This window comes from Acinonyx jubatus, chromosome B3 (genome assembly GCF_027475565.1).
Source record: "Acinonyx jubatus isolate Ajub_Pintada_27869175 chromosome B3, VMU_Ajub_asm_v1.0, whole genome shotgun sequence".
Lineage (NCBI taxonomy): Eukaryota > Metazoa > Chordata > Mammalia > Carnivora > Felidae > Acinonyx > Acinonyx jubatus.
This window is the reverse complement of record NC_069386.1, coordinates 129541811-129560233: the sequence shown is the minus strand read 5'-3', so window position 1 is coordinate 129560233 and position 18423 is coordinate 129541811. Positions and strand designations below refer to the sequence as shown.

Here is an 18423-nt window from a genome sequence, read left to right as displayed (position 1 = left end):
GAGGCTGACCGTAGCTGCCCTGGGGACCCCTTCCCTGCCTACCTATCTCTCTGTATCCCCTTGCCCTATTTGATTCTTCATCATAGTACTTAGTACCACCTGAATTTGTATATCTGCTTGTTTACTTGTTCTCAGCAGGTAAGCGCCACAGCAGCACGGAGAGCCGCAGAGGGCCGACACTCTCTTATTAACCCCTGTGTTCCCAGTGCTGAATAAGGGGCTGGCCCACAGCAGGCCTTGATGAATTTGTTGAAGGAATCTATAGAAATGCATGTTAAGAGGTCTGATTTGGGATGCCCGTGGTGCCACAGGGGCCCTTTGGAGAAAGGGTACCTAACTCAGAACTGCCAACGTAGGAAAGGCTTCTCAGCAGAGTGACCTCTAAACTGAGACTTGGAAGGTTTTGCTTCATCCCTACAAGCTTTCTCTATGCTGTCCTTTTTCCCCTGTCCCATTGCAGCTGCCTCTCATCTGGCTCTCGGGCCCACCTCCCCTGGCTCCAGCCAGTTTTCTGGATGGATGAGCAAAAGGTGTAGCACTTCTTCCAAAGTTACAGCTCAGAACCGCATCGGAGCCTGTCTACCCCCCCACCCCCCCTTCCTTAGCTGCGACATTAAGCACAAGACTCCCGTGATCCTCCTCTGGGCTCATCTGCCCTTGATGCTGGCCCTGGTGCCCATAGCTCCTACAATGCTGATGCCTCTTGCAGCCCCAGGCCTTGCTGGAATGCACTCTTTCTCCCCTTCTCTGGCAGACTCTTGGTTGTTCTTCCAGATCCAGTTTAAGTGCAGCCGTCCTGGAGGCCACCGTGCATTTAGTTTGCTAAGTCCTCAGTGCCATTCTCAAAGTTCTGGTTGTTTTCTACCACTTTCTGATTCAGTAGGTATTTCCTCTATGTCAAGCATTATTTCCTTTAACCTCTACAACAGCCCTGTTTGGTGCAATTCTTTTATTTATTTATTTATTTATTTATTTATTTATTTATTTATTTATTTATTTTTGAGACAGAGAGAGACAGAGCATGAATGGGGGAGGGGCAGAGAGAGAGAGGGAGACACAGAATCAGAAGCAGGCTCCAGGCTCCGAGCCATCAGCCCTGAGCCTGACGCGGGGCTCAAACTCACGAACCGTGAGATCATGACCCGAGCTGAAGTCGGACGCTCAACCGACTGAGCCACCCAGGCGCCCCTTTGGTGCAATTCTTAATGTCTTTTCGTAGATGAAGGTTCAGAGACCCCCACTGTCGTGGCCCTGCGGCACAACCGGTGCTGCCAACCACCACGCCAGGCTGCTAGCGCGTCGTGTGCCTGCTGTTCTACGTGGACTTGGTTTGTCCGTCTTGTCCAGTGGTGCCCCAGTGTCTGGCAAGGCATCTTGTACCTAAGGCTTAGTGAATGATGGAAGCCTGAGTGAGAGAGATGGGTATGAGAGGGGAGAAGAGCCCTTTTGTTCCTTGTTGATTTCCTTTTACTACTGATTATAATTTGGGGGGGGGGGGGATCTTGAAAGGACATTTGTCCCTTAAGGCCAGGAAGGAAGAGGAAAGGCTGTGGAAGTGCTTTCTGTTTTATAGGGAGCCAAGGTGTGAAGAGAAACTGGTTAGGAATAACCATGCACAGGGCAGGCCCGTCTTTGGGACTCAGGAAGGAAAAGGAAATGACCAGGGATGACCCTGCAGGGGAGCCAGCTAAAGATTAGCCCCTCAGCCCCAGTCCTCCTCCCCTCCCTTCCTCCCTGGACACCACATAGGCGTGTTTTTCTCTGAGTCCCACTGTTCCTCTGGTGGTGGGATGTGCAAAGCACTGACTGACCGGGAGGGGGAGCCCTGCTTTCTCTGCCGGCTGCTGGCGTGCGGCTCCGGATGTATTTGTGCATGAATGTGCTTCCCCTGGTGGCCAGATTCAGCGGTGCTACTAGTCCACAGCGGTCACATTTGGGGCTCTCCTGGACTGGCCTGGTTACCTAATCACGTGTGACATTATTTTCATGGAGAAGTAGTGTTCTGAGATCCAAGCAGTAGATACGCCCTCTGTCAGAACACAAACTTTTCATAAGTTTAAGAGTATTTATAATATTGAACCATCATTTCTTCAGTGATTCCTCCTCTGGAAAATAATGGAGAATCAAATCAATCATTTGGAATAAACTGCAAACTACAATCTCTTTCCAAGTAGGCATCCATATAGGTTGGTGTTAATGCCTTTTTTCTTAAGGAGTTTTTTTTGGCAAATCATCACCTGCTAATGATTTTAAAGTTCAGATGGAAAAGAAAGAAATTCAGTTTTAGAAATCTAAGTTTAGTCATATTGCTGTTTCTTGCTAAACATAAATAAAATTGCATTCATAGGGCCTTCAGTTGCATATATCTTTATAAAGAAAACATACGAGTGTTTCAGAGATGAAATAATTATGTTTGAAGGAGTATTTTCCATATTTTGTTTTTAATCTCTGTACATCCAGTACATTTAAGGAAGTCCATATCCATGAGCCATTCATGGAGGATCCCTGCTTCATTCTGTAGGAAACTAACACAGTTCACTATCAGCACTTGCTCTCAGGTGAAGTAAATGAATTCTTAGCTTTTAATGTTTTGATGGGTGATAAAACTGAAAATAACTTTAAATTTTATGGTCATTTCTTTAAAAAAAAATTTTTTTTTAATGTTATTTATTTTTGAGAGAGAGCACGTGAGCAGAGGAGGGGCAGAGAGAGGGGGAGACACAGAATCTGAAGCAGGCTCCAGGCTTCAAACTGTCAGCACAGAGCCCAACACAGGGCTGGAGCCCATAAACTAGTAGATCATGACCTGAGCTGAAGTTAGATGCTTAACCGACTTAGCCACCCAGGTGCCCCTATGGTCATTTCTTTTAAGGCTCTCAACCTAGACTGTTCAGTCACATTTAATATTATAATGATCCTGAAGTATTGGTAGATTCATTCTCATGGTCCAGATGGGTCAGCCGATAGTGTGATGGGCATCTGATGAAACTGCATTAAGCCTGAAATTGGACAGTGGATTCTGGATGGCTGGGTCAGCCTGGGGCACCTGGGGTCTCAGGAGATGATTCTACTTGTATAGAAAGAGGATTTTGCTCCTAGAGTGTTGTCCTCCGCCCCACCCCCTGCTGGTCCTGACATATAATAAAATGGTGTTTTGGATGGCCTCATTTGATTCATCCAAACTTGACCCAGATGAGTATATTTTAGAATTTATAGAATGACTTGCTCCTTCCCTCCACTTTTAAACAAGGTACTTTAGGGGCACCTGGGTGGCTCAGTCGGTTAAGCGGCAGACTCTTGATCTCAGCTCAGGTCGTGATCTCCCGGTTCGTGATCTCCTGGTTCGTGAGTTCGAGCCCCTGCATCTGTGCCATCAGCACAGAGCCTGCTTGGGATTCTCTCTCCCTCTCTCTTTGCCCCTCCCCTACTCACGTGTGCACGTGCGCATTCTCTCTCAAAATAAAGCTTTAAAAATAATAATAAGCAAGGTACTTTAAGTAGCAGAATCAGCTTTTGATGTCACCCAAGCCTTAAAAATGAGAGAAGAATGGGGCGTCTGGGTGGCTCAATTGGTTGGGCATCTGACTTCGGCTCAGGTCATGATCTTGCAGTCTGTGAGTTCAAGCCCCTCGTCGGGCTCTGCGCTGACAGCTTAGAGCCTGGAGCCTGCTTCACATTCTGTCTCCCTCTCTCTCTGCCCCTCCCCTGCTCTCACTGTGTCTCTCTCAAAAATAAAATAAAAACATTAAAAAAAAATTTTTTTTAAATGAGAGAAGAATGTGACTATTCCTTTAGGGTTGGATTAGGAATTAAATGAAATAATGTCAATCTGTTAGGTCACAAACCTTCTTCCAGACCTCAGAATTGGTCCTGCTGTAATCAGTCTCTCTAATTCATATGAGAAAAAGACTGGGAGAGAAACATTTTTGGGGAGGTTGGTATCCCCCAAGCTGTAGAGCCATGTGATAAAGGCTTCAAGAGACTTAGTCTAGAGGGAAAGCTGAATTTCAGTCACTGGCAGGCTGCTTGCTGAGCCTAGTCACAGGGCTGGTATGTGTGCCCACTTTTGTTCTGGAAACTCTGGCCAGAACACTGACTGGAGGAGGTGCTTCCTGGAGGGGAATGGGGCTGCACTTTCTTGTAAGCCCACTGCAGGGTTTGAAGAGCCTGGAGGAGGCCTGGAAGAAGATGAAGTAACCCTATCCCATCAGAGAAAGTCATTGAGACCAACATTTGTAGGTATTTCCACCATCCAACACATTTTTCATTCACCACAGTCTCCTCTTCACTAGCTATAAACCAATAAGAAAGGAAGCTCACACAGCGAAATTGAGACAGCTCTTAGAAATAGGAGTCCGGCATGCCTGGGTGGCTCAGTTGGTTAGGCGTCTGATCTCACAGTTTCAAGAGTTGGAGTCCCGCATCTGGCTATGCATTGTCAGTGTGAAGCCTGTCTGGGATTCTCTCTCTGTCCCCCACTCTGCTTGCGCGCTCGCTCTCTCTCTCTCTCTCTCTCAGAATAAATAAACTTAAAAAAAAAAAAAAAAAGAAACGAGCTCAACTGTAAATGCTCAGTAATCGGTATCTACTTCAGTCCTTCACTCACGGTGTCACTCATTTGTTTGGCAAACATTTGAGGCCTTCCTTTTGTGCCAGGCACCAGTGATACCTTTATGTCCTCGCGCCTCCATGGAGCTTACAGATCGGCTGGGGCTGGGGAGGGGGTGGGAAAATAATCAGTCGCTAGGAGCCTGCGCTCCATAACCTGACAGACCTGCCTGGTTCCGGTGCCGGTTCTGCTACTTATTTGTCATGTGACCAAGAGCAGTTCCCTTAATCTAAGTATCCGTTTCCTTGTCTGTAAAATCCAGATAATAACTGGCATCCTTTATGGTGGTGTTGTTCAGATTCCGTGAAATAATCACGTTCAGCCCTTAGCGCTGCTTCAGTAAGTAATATTCATTTTACCTGGGCCAGCAGCATATACTTAGTTTGTCTTCTCCGGTGCACACATTCCAGTGATTTTTTTTTCCCCTAAGAGTTCTTCAGCTGTCTCATTTTTAGCAGCACCCATCAGCACAGTAACTGCCCCCAGAGTCTGGAAAACACCAACCAGCAGTTATGCCATTTTCTCTTGTACACTCAGGTAAGGATGGCTGACCTCTCAGTAAGCTGCATTTACAAGAACGGCAGCAGGAAGAAAGGGGAGGGGAGATAGACTATTAGAACCGATGGCAAGGCTGCCTAGCCAGACCGTTTGGCGGGACAAAGACATGTTCAGTTTGTTTGTGTTTAGCAAGAAGCAGCATCTGCAGCGGGCAGAGTCGCTTCCACACCGGGTGCTCCCAGCAAGGGCGCCAAAATAGATATTGCGTGTGGGAGTTCCTGCCTATGCTTCTAAGCTCTGCATCTCTGCATTTTTAATTTAACACATTCAAGTTTTATTTTTGCCCGAGGCTGGGCAACTCGGGACATGTTGTTGTACTCTACCAGCCCTTTCTTCCCGTCTCTGAATTTTGAATTTATAGTACCTTAAAAGTTCAGTCCATTTGAACAGTGGACTAAATGCGAGCTTCAGAGGACCCACTTCTGCCTAAACCTATGGGGAATAAGCAGAGGCAAAGTAAACTTCAAGGCTACAAAATGCCTTCAGATCGTGGATGCTGATTTTAAGGAGTGTTTTAATGTACAGTGAGTGAGCGTTCAATAAAACAACACGGTGCACCTTCCCACCTTGTTTCCCCGAGGAGGCCTCCATTAGGACTGATAATGCTTTGGTGGTTGTTAACAGGTATTCTTGCAGCCTGACAGAATTCACATTGGTTGTGTCATTGAGTTACATAAATTCTGGCAGATGGAATATTCTTTGGAAAAGAGACACTTCTTCTTTAGCAACAACCTTAACACATTTTGATGATAATGAAAGAAAATTATTACAAAAAGCATTTAATTTAAAAAAATCAACTAGTAAAAAAGCAGTTGTAGTCACCTGATGTTAAGTTCCTGATGAGCACTCGTTTTTTTTTTCCTTTGTAATTTCTTATTGGTCTTGTGTTTAGATAGATGTTCAGCCTATGGTATATAATAGAAGAATTTATGTTTTCTGTAAGTTCACTTATGACTTCATATTTAAATTTCTAACTTTTAAATGCATGTCATCGTGCTTTCTTAGATGGTTTTAATGACACTTGAACTTTTTATAAATGGTCCATTGTACCAAAAACCTACCTTCTCTCTGCTGAGCTGGAGTATCCCCTTTATCACAGAAGCAGTTTTTATTTGGGGGGGGGACCATTTTTCAGATTGCTCTTATGTTCCCTTATTCTAACGTTGTCACTGAGTCGGTACCACCCTAGTTTCATTAAAGCCCAATATTTGGTGACAGTTTTTTCTTTTCTTTTTTTTCTTTCTTTTCTTTAATATTTAAATTTTAGTTAAGATACAGTACAGTATTGATTTTAGGAGTAGACTTCAGTGATTCATCACTTGTATACAACACCCAGTACTCATCACAAGTGCCCTCCTTAGCATCACTCATCCAGCCCATCCCCCATCCACCTTCCTCCATCAACCCTCAGTTTGTTCTGTATCATTGAGTCTCTTGTGGTTTGTTTCCCTCTCTTCTTTCCACTCCCCCTTCTCAGATGTTCATCCGTTTTGTTTCTTAAATTCCACATATGAGTGAAATCATATGGTATTTGTCTTTCTCTGATTGACTTATTTCGCTTAGCATAATAATAGATTCTAGCTCCATCCATGTAGTTGTAAATATAAGTGTCCTCTAATTTGGTGATGTTTTTTTTTTTTTAATTTAAAGTTTTATGTATTTATTTATTTTGAGAGAGAGAGAGAGAGAGAGCGTGCGTGAGCAAGTGGGGGAAGGACAGAGAGAGGGAGATAATCCCAAGCAGGCCCTGCACTGTCAGCGCAGAGCCCAATGCGGGGCTTGAACTCATGAACCCTGAGATCATGATCTGAGCTGATATCAAGAGCCAGACACTTAACAGACTGACCCATCCATCAGGTGCCCCAATTTGGTGATGGTTTTTAATCAGAAATAATAAACACTAGTTTTATTTTATCTCAAAAGTCTTATAAAAATAAGCTAATTTTCAGGGTTTGAATATAGGATACTAATTGTTAGGATGCTAAGATTATGATAAATTTGTTGATTAAATGGACTGAGTGTTTACCTTGTGATTCTGGATTTTCTAGTAATTAGTCCTTAGAACACTATAACCAAAGGTCACAAAATACTTTTGTAATTAGTATTTATGTGTCACATAAGCTCATGACCCAGAAACAGATGGTGGAAGGTTTTTTTGAAAAAACCTTTGTTCTTTGTGGGGCACCTGGGAAGCATCCGACTTCAGCTCAGGTCATGATCTCACATTTCGTGGGTTCCAGACCCACGTTGGGCTCTGTACTGACGGCTCAGAGCCTGGAGCCTACTTCGTATTCTGTGTCTGCCTCTCTCTCTGCCCCTCCTGCTCATGGTCCCTCCCCCTCTCTCTCTCTCTCTCTCTCTCTCTCTCTCTCTCTCTCTCAAAAATAAATAAACATTTACGTATTTATTTCATCAATTAAAAAAAAAAGTGCTTTGAGAGGTTCCTGGCTGACTCAGTCAGTAGAGCATACAAACTTTGATCTTGGGGTTGTGAGTTCTAGCCCCATTGAGCATAGAGCTTACTTAAAAAAAAATTTTTTTTTAATTAAAAAGTGCTTTGAGAAAATTATGTAAGTCTCAACAAAGCCAAAAATCCTATGTTTAGGTTCCTAGATCTTATTTGCAATAAATCGCACATAAAACAAAAACATCCTGACTCTGTTTAAAAGTGATAAAATTAGGGGCGCCTGGGTGGCTCAGTCGGTTGGGCATCTGACTTTGGTGCAGGTCATGATCTCACGGTTTGTGACTTCAAGCCCTGCGTCAAGCTCTGTGCTGACAGTGTGGAGCCTGCTTCAGATTCTGTGTCTCCCTCTCTCTCTGCCCCTCCCTCTACTCGCACTCTCTCTGTGTCAAAAATAAATAAACATTAAAAAAAATTTTAAGTGATAAAATTACACATGGGTTTTTTTGTGTCTTGTTCCTTTTTGATGTAATTATTTATTCAAAGATGGAACTTGATGGGAATAGTTTAAAATCTCAAATTATCTGATAAATGTCAGTCTGCACTTGTTAATATTCTCATTTGTTTCTACAAAATACACTTAAAACCAATCAGTGATGCCTGGGTGGCTCAGTCAGTTGAGCATCTGACTCTTGGTTTCGGCTCAAGTCATGATCTCGCAGTTTCGTGAGTTCGAGCCCTGCATTGGGCTCTGCACTGGCAGCATGGAGCCTGCTTGGAATTCTCTCTCTCTCTCTCTCTCTCTCTCTCTCTCTCTCTCTCTCTCCCTCCCTCCCTCCCTCCCTCCCTCCCTCCCTCCTTCTCTGTCCCTCCCCTACTTGCACTGTCTCTGTCTCTCTAAAAATAAATAAATAAACTTAAAAACATTAAAAAAAATAAAAGCAGAGAGAAGTTTCTTGCATAGAAAAGCCAAATGGGTGTACCACGGGCCCACTGAACCAAATTTTCTATTTTTTGTTTTCTCTTAGTTTCTTACAGGAAATCCGGATTAAGTTACCAAAGTTATAAACTCCCCTCTTGATTATGTTTGTAGGATGTGGTTAGCAGATTTTAGCTACAGGCCTGTCCCATTGCTTCAGGCTTCTGGGCTGGCATTTGGTGGTTATCCCTCAGGACTGTTAGTGGAGGTGCCCAGAGCTAACCCAGGCCCACGGGAGAGATACGTGTGCACCGAATCTTGCTTCTGTGACATGTTGTGGGTGATCAAGCCTTGCCACTTTCCCTCTCTGCTTATGCTCATTCCAGAGGTTCTACCTGATAGACCAGGAAAAGACGTACCTGCTGATCCTCTCATTGTCCAGGCAGATGTTGCTGCATCAGGAGGCTCAAACCCTGGAGGGGGGGCGAGGGGGGTTTCTGGGTAGCCACAGAGTAGGGAGGCCCCAAGTGAGGACAAGAGAGTCTCCTTCCTTTTCTCTAATTTATGATTGGGTTAGTTTTATCTTCTTTTTACTTTAGCAGATTTATCATTTTACCTTCTTATTGATTTACTTTGGCAAAATTAGGAAATCTGTGTGTACGTATGTCTCAGTGACACGTCTTATTTTTACAGGCAAACCCAGACTGTCACAGTGAACCCAGTTCGGAGGAGGTCATCTTCAAGGGTGTCTCTGGTAAGAAAGAAGGAAAATTATGATTGCTTTTTTTTGTTTTAGTGATGTCATCTTCCTTAATAAAAGATCCTTTGGATAGTGTTAATTTTTAGTTGGACCACAAAAGTGTGCTGGTATTAGATTGTTTTTAACCAAAGAAACGGCAGTAGGCTGAGCTTAATATTTATGTAATATTTATGTTATTACACATTTAAATATTAGGTCCAACCTAATACTACAATTTTCGACTATTAGCAAAGAGTAATCTTTGCTTTAAAATACTAGCTAATTTTGCCTGAGAAGGTTAAATATACTACATAAAAGCTTTTTATATTCACATGTTTATATAAGTATTCAGGAAACTTTGTTCCTTCTTGCTCTTAACTTTTTGGATACAGCTTGTTTTCTTGTGATCTCTGATGTCTGATACCACTGTACAGGGCTTGGCATTGTCATTCTGGGAGACACTGAAAGTGATAAATATGGTAAGAGCTACAGGGTCTCCATGTGTATTTTCTATATAATATATTTAACTTCCTTAGAAGTTTTTTAATGGAAAGAAAGAAACCAGCAGAGACTTACTTTACATATATTACATAGGTAGCAATGTATTTTAACTCTGTTTCCAACTTTCCATTCCTTAGCCTAAGCCCCAGTCCTATGTGATGCCTCCCCAGCCCCAGCTGCATTATAATGGACATTATACAGAACCATACACTTCCTCCCAAGGTAAAGTACACTATTTCTGAAATGCTGTATAAAATTATTATACTCTGAATAAATCTATGAAGACTTGGAGATCTTGGAGCCAGGACAGTTTTTGGCTGATGTTACCTTGCAATTGTTTTCACGGTTATAGCCATCCTGGATTCGTAGAAGGAGCTGCCATTAGATTCAGTTTCTTAAAATGTGTCGCAATATGCAGTATCAGATGTTGATACCCAGATGATCCAGAGTTCGGCCCATGGGAGCTCCTTTCGGCCGGCTCCTGTGTCCTGCTGATACTCCCCCGTTAGCCTTTGAGTGCTTCCTTGTTTCTGGCACAAGATATCCCAAGCTCGTTTTGTTTTTTTTTCCTGCCCGAGAGCTTCCCATTGTAAAGCTTTAAACATTTCAACTTTATTTTTATTTATTTATTTTTATTTTTCACTTGATTAGTAGAGCGAGCTGTATTTAAGGCAGTGCCTCCAAAGCTGAATGTCAAGCATTCATTCACAGACATTTACTCTCTACCCTGTGTACAGGGCTCTAAAAGCCAAGGAGATTGAGTGCAGAGAAGTAGTTCCACATCTTAAGAAACTTTAATAGTAGGGGATAAGACTAGTACACAAATAAATACAAAGAGAACGTGATTGTTTTGAGGGGAGAGGGCAAGCAATTATGTGAAGAGAGTCTCATCCTGTTGGGGAGATTGAGAAGGGCTTTCTGGAAAGACGGGTGGATTTAGACAGCTGGAGAGAGAGGCGGGCAGTTGATTGGGATTGCTACCCCTGGTTTGGGGGGGACAGTGGATGCCATGGCACAGAATGAGGAAGGGCATTGGGGAGAGGAGGGGTATGGTTGGACTCTCGCGTAGGAAACTGGTAGAAGTGATGTGTGAAGGGACCAGACGTAGGTTGTGAGTGTGTTGTGTGCGGGCCTTACGTGCACAGATGACAATTTCCAGTGAGGTAGGCTGGTAGGCCATAGGGGAACAGCGCTTCAGGGGTGGATTCCCAGAGTGTGCACCTCGGTATTTTCTGCCTTCCTCACTGCCCTCTCCTTGCACCCTGCGCTCGTCTGGTTCTGCACCTCCAGGTGCTCCACCTCTGGGTAAAGACTCTTCTCTCTGCATTGTTAGAGTTACCTCACCACTCTGCCCTTTTCCTCGGTCTGCAGATATCCTAATACTTTGTCCTTGCCACGCCTCTCTCTTCCACCAGTGGTCGGAGTTACTGTTCCCCTCCCTTTTCCGCCTGCTGCTTCTGAGAGTAGTGTCTGTGTGGTTGTTACCCGTTTATTCCTTCCGCTGCCCTCCCAGGTCCCCAGCGCCCCACGCGTCCTCCTCACCAGCACGTCCCAGATTTCTCTCCTGAACAGTCTCTTTTAAGTGCTCTGGTTTTCCCTCCCCTCCTCCTCCTCCTCCTGTGCCATCAGCGTTGTTCGCTGCCTGGGAACATCTGCCTGTGGCCTTCTTCCCTCCCTGGGCAGGCTCCCACAGCAGCCCATCCACGTTTCAGATTTCAGCAGGGACGGTTGTCACATCTGTGTTTCCCACCTGTCCTTGGTCCTGGGCCCTGCACTGCCATCTGTCTCAGAGTCACAGTTTAGGGGCCACTACACGGACAGCCCTCTGTGGGGTGCTAGCTTACAGTATCTGCGATTACAATGAGCTGAAAATGAAAACGTTAAATTTCAGCTCATCATTCTACCCCATAAGCCTGTCCCTCTCCCCTTTGTCCTTATTTCATCTTTGTGACGAAGTCGCTGTCCTGGTTACTTGGATTCCAAACTGCATGTAATTTGGCCTTTTTTTTTTTTTTTTTTGCCCTCAACACCCAGTCGTTACACATGCTTTTGCCTCTAGCTCCATATATCCCTTCCGTCTCCCTGGCCTTCTTCTCCTGGTTTAGTCCAGCCCCATGGCTAGCTGTAGCCCCATCTTCAGCCTGCACTCTCCCCAGTTTGCTGGACACGAGAGTGCCGGGCTCTTCTCATCTCCCCATTCCTCTCATTCCTCTGCCTGGGGTGCCACCCTCTCCATGCAGATTCCCAACACTCCTTTTCCAGTCTTCCTTCCCGCTGTGCTCCAGCCGAACCGAGGATGCCCTCCACAAGTGGTCTCCCAGCCTTGTCCGAGCTGCCCTGTCACCCAGAACGCCCTTTGCCCTGACACGACCCCGTAGTGTACTCTCCTGCCCACGTGTCTGGTTCCCCTCGGGTCGGTGAGGCTGGGCTGTGGGAACTCTTGTGGCCCATGCAGTAAAGGTGACTTCTTGCTCAGGTTACCTGGCTGTCGTGCGCAGGCAGGAGGGCTCTGCTCCCCACCTGCCTGCCCCTGTGTTCCTGCTGGAGGGGCCTCTTCCATCTAGAACACTGGTCAGGGTGGTGGGGGCAGGGGGGCATGGAAACTGTCTCTCAATCTTCTGCTCCCTTTCCCTTGGCCTCTGCTAGTCATATGACCATGCCTGGCATAGGCCACGGGGTGAGGAAGGGTAATCCTGCACCCACTGGCTGACTGGCTGCTGCTGAAAGCCAGGCAGGCCCTCCCCACTGCCCCAAAGGCCACTTGAATGCTGTATTTTTTGTGAGGGTGTTCTTGATTCTCTCCTCCCTGTCCCCATCAACCCAGCCCAAGCTGGAAGTGATCCTTCTGTCCTCCCGTGTGGACCCGTCACACTTATCTCCTTGTAGTGTAACATGTCCTTGAATTGTGACTTTCATATACATTTTTCCCCTTTACTCACCTGGATTCCCATCTTTTACCCCCATCAGTGCTCAGCATAGTCTTCTGCACACACGGGCTCCCAAAGGGATGTCCTGTGGGGTGCAGGGAGGAGCCTGCAGGCAGGGATACCAGAAGGGGTGGGTATCAGGCCAGTGCAGACAGGCTGGAGTAAGGACCAGGGAGAGGCTGTGGTGCCAGTGACTCCAGGGACTCCGAGGTCGCAAAGCATTCCAGGTGTGGGAAGAGTGCAGGATGGTGAGGCACCGGTGTCAGCAGGGAGAATACAGTGTGTGTTTGAGCCCTGTTTCTACTTGGCTTGCGTGCCACCCGAGGAAAGTCCATACGCTAGACTGACATATTCACTTCGATAACCACTAGTCACTAGACCATCACACAGCTCTGTAATCCCAAAAATAATACTTTTCAAAGCCAACTGTTCCCTGACGGACCTGACTGCTGCTCTTTGAAGCATGAGAAATCACCCTCAATAGTGATGGTGTTTCCAGTGAACCACAGATTGGACAGAAGAAACATGCCTCCATCCAGCCTTACCTGGCACACAGGCAGCCATTGTAGAAGAGATGGTGCTCCTGATTCTGCTAGCTGTGGATCCCCATCTCACTGGAGCACGGGGGCTAGAGTGGGCAGTGGGGGAGAGGGGTGACTAGCTTAGGATGATTCTCCCTGGCTTCTGGGCCCTGGTGAGGTATATAGCAACTGATGACACTGTTGGACCTGCAGAAGCAGAACCCGCAGAGTTCTTGTCTTTCTGTCTTCATTCTAGAAGAACCCATAAACAACCTAGAATTCCACTTAAGGAGGTATTTATAGATGGTTGGTACTTGAACTAGCTCAACATCAGCAAGGCCACATCCCCACCAGGGGAAGGGAGCAGTTAGTGGCCCAATGCCCTGAACAGTGTCTCTGCCTCCAGCTACCCAGAATTCCAGAAAGTCTGTTTCATCTCTAGTAAAACACATTTTTGATTTTCAGAAAAAGACAACTGCACTCTTAATATTGGATTTAGATTTGGTTAATCTTTACTGGGGTGGGGTGGGGGGGGTGTTGAGATGCTGAGTACCACCCTTAGAGCAGGCAGAACTATCACCATTCTATAGATGAGGACACCCGGGCTCCAGAAAGTGTGCCCACAGTCATTCAGATAGTCCGGGTAAAGCCAGGTTATTTCTGCATGGATTTTTGTAAACGACACCGAAAATGTCAGCAGCGTTCAGGGCACATCTCAGTTTCCGCCTAGAGTAACTGGTCCAGCTCATTCGCTTTAAATGTGTTTGTTTCCCAGATAACCTCTTTGCCACCAATCAGAATGGATACTATTGCCACTCCCAGACGAGTCTGGATCGAGCCCAGATTGACCTCAGCGGTCGGATCCGAAACGGCAGCGTATACAGCGCGCACAGCACCAACTCCCTGAACAACCCTCAGCCCTACCTGCAGCCCTCCCCCATGTCCTCCAACCCGAGCATCACTGGGAGTGACGTCATGAGGCCCGACTACGTGCCGTCACACCGCCACAGTGCCCTGATCCCGCCGTCGTACCGCCCGACCCCGGATTACGAGACGGTCATGAAGCAGCTCAACCGGGGAATGGTGCCCGCCGAAAGGCAGAGCCGCTCGCTGCGAAACCTCAACATCGGCAACTCGTACGCCTACAGCCGGCCCGACGCGCTGGTCTACAGCCAGCCGGAGATTCGGGAGCACGCGCACTTTGCCTCCCCGCAGTCGGCGCACTACCCGTTCAGCCTCAACTACAGTTTCCACAGCCCGTCCCCGTACCCGCACCCCGCCGAGCGGCGGCCCGTGGCGGGCGCCGTCAGCGTGCCCGAGCTGACCAACGTGCAGCTGCAGGCGCAGGACTACCCGGCCCCTAACATCATGCGCACGCAGGTGTACCGCCCGCCCCCGCCCTACCCGCCCCCGCGGCCGGCCAACAGCACCCCGGACCTGTCCCGCCACCCGTACATCAGCAGCAGCAACCCCGACCTCATCACCAGGCGCGTGCACCATTCGGTGCAGACGTTCCAGGAGGCCAGCCTGCCGGTGGCGCACTCCCTGCAGGAGGTCAGCGAGCCGCTCACGGCCGCCCGGCGCGCGCACCTGCACAAGAGGAACAGCATCGAGGTGGCCGGGCTGGCGCACAGCCTCGAGGGCCTGCGGCTGAAGGAGCGCACGCTGTCCGCCTCGGCCGCTGACCCGCCGCCGCCGCCGCGGCCTGTCTCCGCGGGCTCCCAGCCCTGCGGCTTCCCCGAGAGGGCCGAGCGGGACGAGGCGGAGGAGCAGGGAGGCCTGGGCTATGGCCACAAGAAGTCTCTCTCGGACGCCACCATGCTGATCCACAGCAGCGAGGACGAGGAGGACCCGGAGGAGGACGTGGCCATGCTGGAGGTGCCCCTGCTGCCGGCCCGCGCGCCGCGGGGCCGCCACTCCCCCGAGCCTCCGCCTGGCCCGGCCCGTGGGCCCTGCGCCCCGGTCCCTGCCGCTCTGGGCCCGGGCCCCCTGCACGGCCGCGAGCCCGGGCCCCATCTCGGGGAGGCCCTTCGACCCCGCAGAGAGGGGCTGCTCACGCCCTCCATGTCCGAATCTGATCTCACCACGTCGGGGCGCTACCGAGCCAGGAGGGACTCCCTGAAGCAGCGGCCGGTGTCAGATCTCCTCTCCGGAAAGAAGAACGTCGTGGAAGGCCTTCCGCCGCTAGGGGTAAGATGAATGCGTGGCGAGTGTGTGGCCGGGTCCTGTCCTTGACTCTGACTCCTGGCAGTTCGGCTTTGTCTCTTGGAGTTCTTCTCATCCCCCCATGCCTCCCACGCCCACGCGCTATTTCTGGACCTATTTGGAATACTTTGAGTTTGAGGATTATCTATGGAAATGAGGGGGATCAGTTGGATCGGTTAGAATTTTAGTGGTTTTGCTGGAGATAATTAGGTGAAGTGAAAATGTAACGCGAGAGGCTCTGGAATGGAGAGGAAAGAATAAATGAAAGGTTTGGCCAATGCAGCCTTAAGGAAAAGGAAGTTAAGCTTTCACCCGCTTTAGGCGAGGTTGCTTTGTTAGCCACTTGTTAGAAACACTGTGCTGATGCGGCAGCGGGGGGATGCATGGTGTCTGAGAGCAGCATCCCTGGAGAGAAGTGTTGCTGATGTCCGAGTGTGTGGATACTGCTTGAATTCCGTGTGTGTGATCTCTGAGGGCTGAAGAGTGATTCTGGAGTTAGGAAGGTGGCACTTTGTCAAGACAAAACCCTTGAAAGCTCCAGGTCTTTATTTTTTTAATTTTTTAAGAACGCGTATTTATTTTGAGAGAGAGAGAGTGAGAGAGCGAGCCAGCAGGGAAGGGGCAGAAAGAGAGAGAAGCCCAAGCAGGCGCCACACTGTCAGCCTGGAGCACCATGCCAGGCTGGAACCCACAAACCGGTCGTGAGATCATGACCTGAGCTGAAACCAAAAGTCAGATGCTTACCTGAATGAGCCACCCAGGCCCCCGAAAGCCCCAGGTCTCTTTCAAAGAAAGATTAAGTGAACGAGGATCCCAGGAAGGTCCCTTGGAGAAAATGCAGCTCTTTGATACTCAGTATAGCAAATAACCTGCAGTTAAGCGCTTGCTTATGTGGGGCAAAATATAAAAGAGCATACAAACATCATCTCTAGCTGCCATCCCCCGAGCACTTGCCATGTGCCGAGGCCTGTCTGGTTTACAACAGGCCTATTGTTCCTTCAGAAGAGAGAACAGACTCTGAGATGTTTAGTAACTTTTCCAAGGTTACACAGCTAGTGGGTGGCTGAACTGGAATTTTAAACCCATGCTTATCTCTGCAACCTATTTTCTTGTCAGTTATGCTGTTCTGCATTGAGGTATAATGTATATAATATTTTATTAAGTAGCTGTTGTTTTTCTAAGCCTTGCTGTTTTCTGGCTTTCCACGGAAACTTTCTGAGTCCCCAAGCCTTGGCCATGCATTCGTGCTTTTGTTATGGAAGCGTGGTGGCTCTAAATCCTCTTGCTTCATCGCTCAGGCTTCTGGCCCCTCACTGCCTGCACGCCCTCCCCTGGCCCTGCCCTCGGATCTGGCAAAAGCCATTAATTAGCCTGTCCATCCTGTCTCCCAGTTCCTGTCAGCGCCCAGCAGCTAGGACTCAGGACTCCTCCCCCACCTCTGATAGTTCGCATATGCAAACTTCAGGACCCAGCACAAGTATAGTAGGATCTTCATAAACTGGGAAGAAAATCCACACAATGTTACAGTGTGTATGAAATAGATTAGCAGAGGTAGACTGAAGCTACTTGACAAGAGTGTGTTTGCTTTTAATGAATCGGGGGTTTGAATTTGAAGCTTATTTTCAATTTTTCTTAAGATTACATTTGTATCTACCTGAGCAGTAAAGACCAATGTCTCAGGTCAGCTGGAGTGGAAGGTAAGGGTTCATGATCAGTGATTCACGGTGGGGGCTGGGTGTGGATGTGTCTCCAAAAGGTAATGCTACCCAAGTCCCTGAGCCAGCTGGACAGGGCCCTTTCATACTTAATCCTCTTTCCCTAATTATATTGAGAATTTTCCATCATTTTTTTTTTTAATGTTTATTTTTTTTGAGAGAGAGAGAGAGAGAAAGTGCAAGTGGGAAAGGGGCAGAGAGCGAGGGAGACACAGAATCCGAAGCAGGCTCTAGGCTCTAAGCTGTCGGCACAGAGCCTGATGCAGGCCTTGAACTCACAGAGGGTGAGATCATGACCTGAGCCAAAGTTAGACGCCTAACTGAGCCACCCAGGCACCCCAGAATTTTCCATCATTTTTATGTGTGACCTGAGTCACTTCTCCAAATGATACTTGTTTTGAGTGAGTCCACTATGCAAGCTTATTGTCCCTTTTGAATGGGATCTAGTAAGATCCCCTAAATCTGAGGACTTTGATCAGCTTGCTTCTCTAAAATTACAAGTTTTCTTCCTTGTTGACTTTTTTTTTTTAATGTTTATTTTTTATTTTTGAGAGAGAGAGAGAGAGAGAGCATGAGCAGGGGAGGGGCAGAGAGAGAGAAGGAGACACAGAATCCGAAGCAGGCTCCAAGCTGTCAGCACAGAGCCCAACTCGAGGCTTGAACTCATCAACCATGAGATCATGACGTGAGCCAAAGTCAAACACTTAACCGACTGAGCCCCCAGGCACCCTTTCCTCTTTGACTTGTAAGGCCCCTAGTAGTAGTACAGATCTGTGACTGGATTATTTCTTTGGCATAACGGATTCTCCTTTACTGGAAGAGTGTGTATGGCAGCTATGGCTTGGGGGAAAGGTGTAGGACCTAAGAGTGGAAGAATTTGGATCTGAGGCTAGATCCTTCCATTTATTAGTTCTCTGCCCAGTGGGCTGGACCCGGCAGCACCAGAATCTCATCTTCTTCATCTGTAGCATGGGTACAGTCACCTCTGCTCTGCCTGCTAAGTCCCACATAAGGTTAGGCCTGAAAAATGCTTTCTAAATTCTATGATGGGGCATAACTGACTTTAAAGAAAATTTTTTATTGTTCTGACACTGATGACCATATATGAAAAGGCATCTATGTGACCTTGAGCAAGCTGCTTCTCTCTGACTTATTTTTTCACTTGTAACTGAAGCTGGCCCCAGAGAGTTGTTGTGGGATAAACTGAGGTCCTAGAGCATAGAAAATGCTCAGTCGAAGTTAGCTTATTACTGGGAGGTTGCATCATACTGACTTCCTAAGAATTGGAGAACTCTAGCCCCTGCTAAGCCCCTGAGACTCCCCAT

General features: G+C 47.5%; 1 protein-coding gene and 1 long non-coding RNA gene across 13 annotated transcripts in view; one reads left to right on the top strand and one right to left on the bottom strand.

Moving 5' to 3' along the window:
• Window positions 1–18423, top strand: part of PTPN21 (protein tyrosine phosphatase non-receptor type 21) — an 82850-nt gene that overhangs the window by 53904 nt on the left and 10523 nt on the right. For all 4 annotated transcript variants that reach the window (XM_027066363.2, XM_053224811.1, XM_027066364.2 and 1 more), the window contains exons 11-13: window positions 9184–9244; window positions 9868–9952; window positions 13954–15368. In XM_027066363.2, coding sequence (XP_026922164.1) covers window positions 9184–9244; window positions 9868–9952; window positions 13954–15368 — 1561 coding nt within the window. The remainder of the gene's footprint in view (window positions 1–9183; window positions 9245–9867; window positions 9953–13953; window positions 15369–18423) is intronic.
• Window positions 1418–16498, bottom strand: LOC106989908 (uncharacterized). 9 transcript variants are annotated; one of them, XR_008299594.1, is made up of 10 exons: window positions 16128–16498; window positions 12670–12763; window positions 10058–11595; window positions 9562–9690; window positions 8910–9241; window positions 5990–6072; window positions 5734–5899; window positions 5532–5599; window positions 4969–5098; window positions 1418–2105 (listed from the first exon to the last, which is right to left on the bottom strand). It is a non-coding gene; the product is annotated as an uncharacterized LOC106989908 (long non-coding RNA). The 9 variants fall into 9 exon arrangements; XR_008299596.1 differs by having other exon boundaries at window positions 9609–9690; window positions 16128–16497; XR_008299593.1 differs by lacking the exon at window positions 9562–9690 and having other exon boundaries at window positions 10058–10260; window positions 11273–11595; window positions 16128–16480.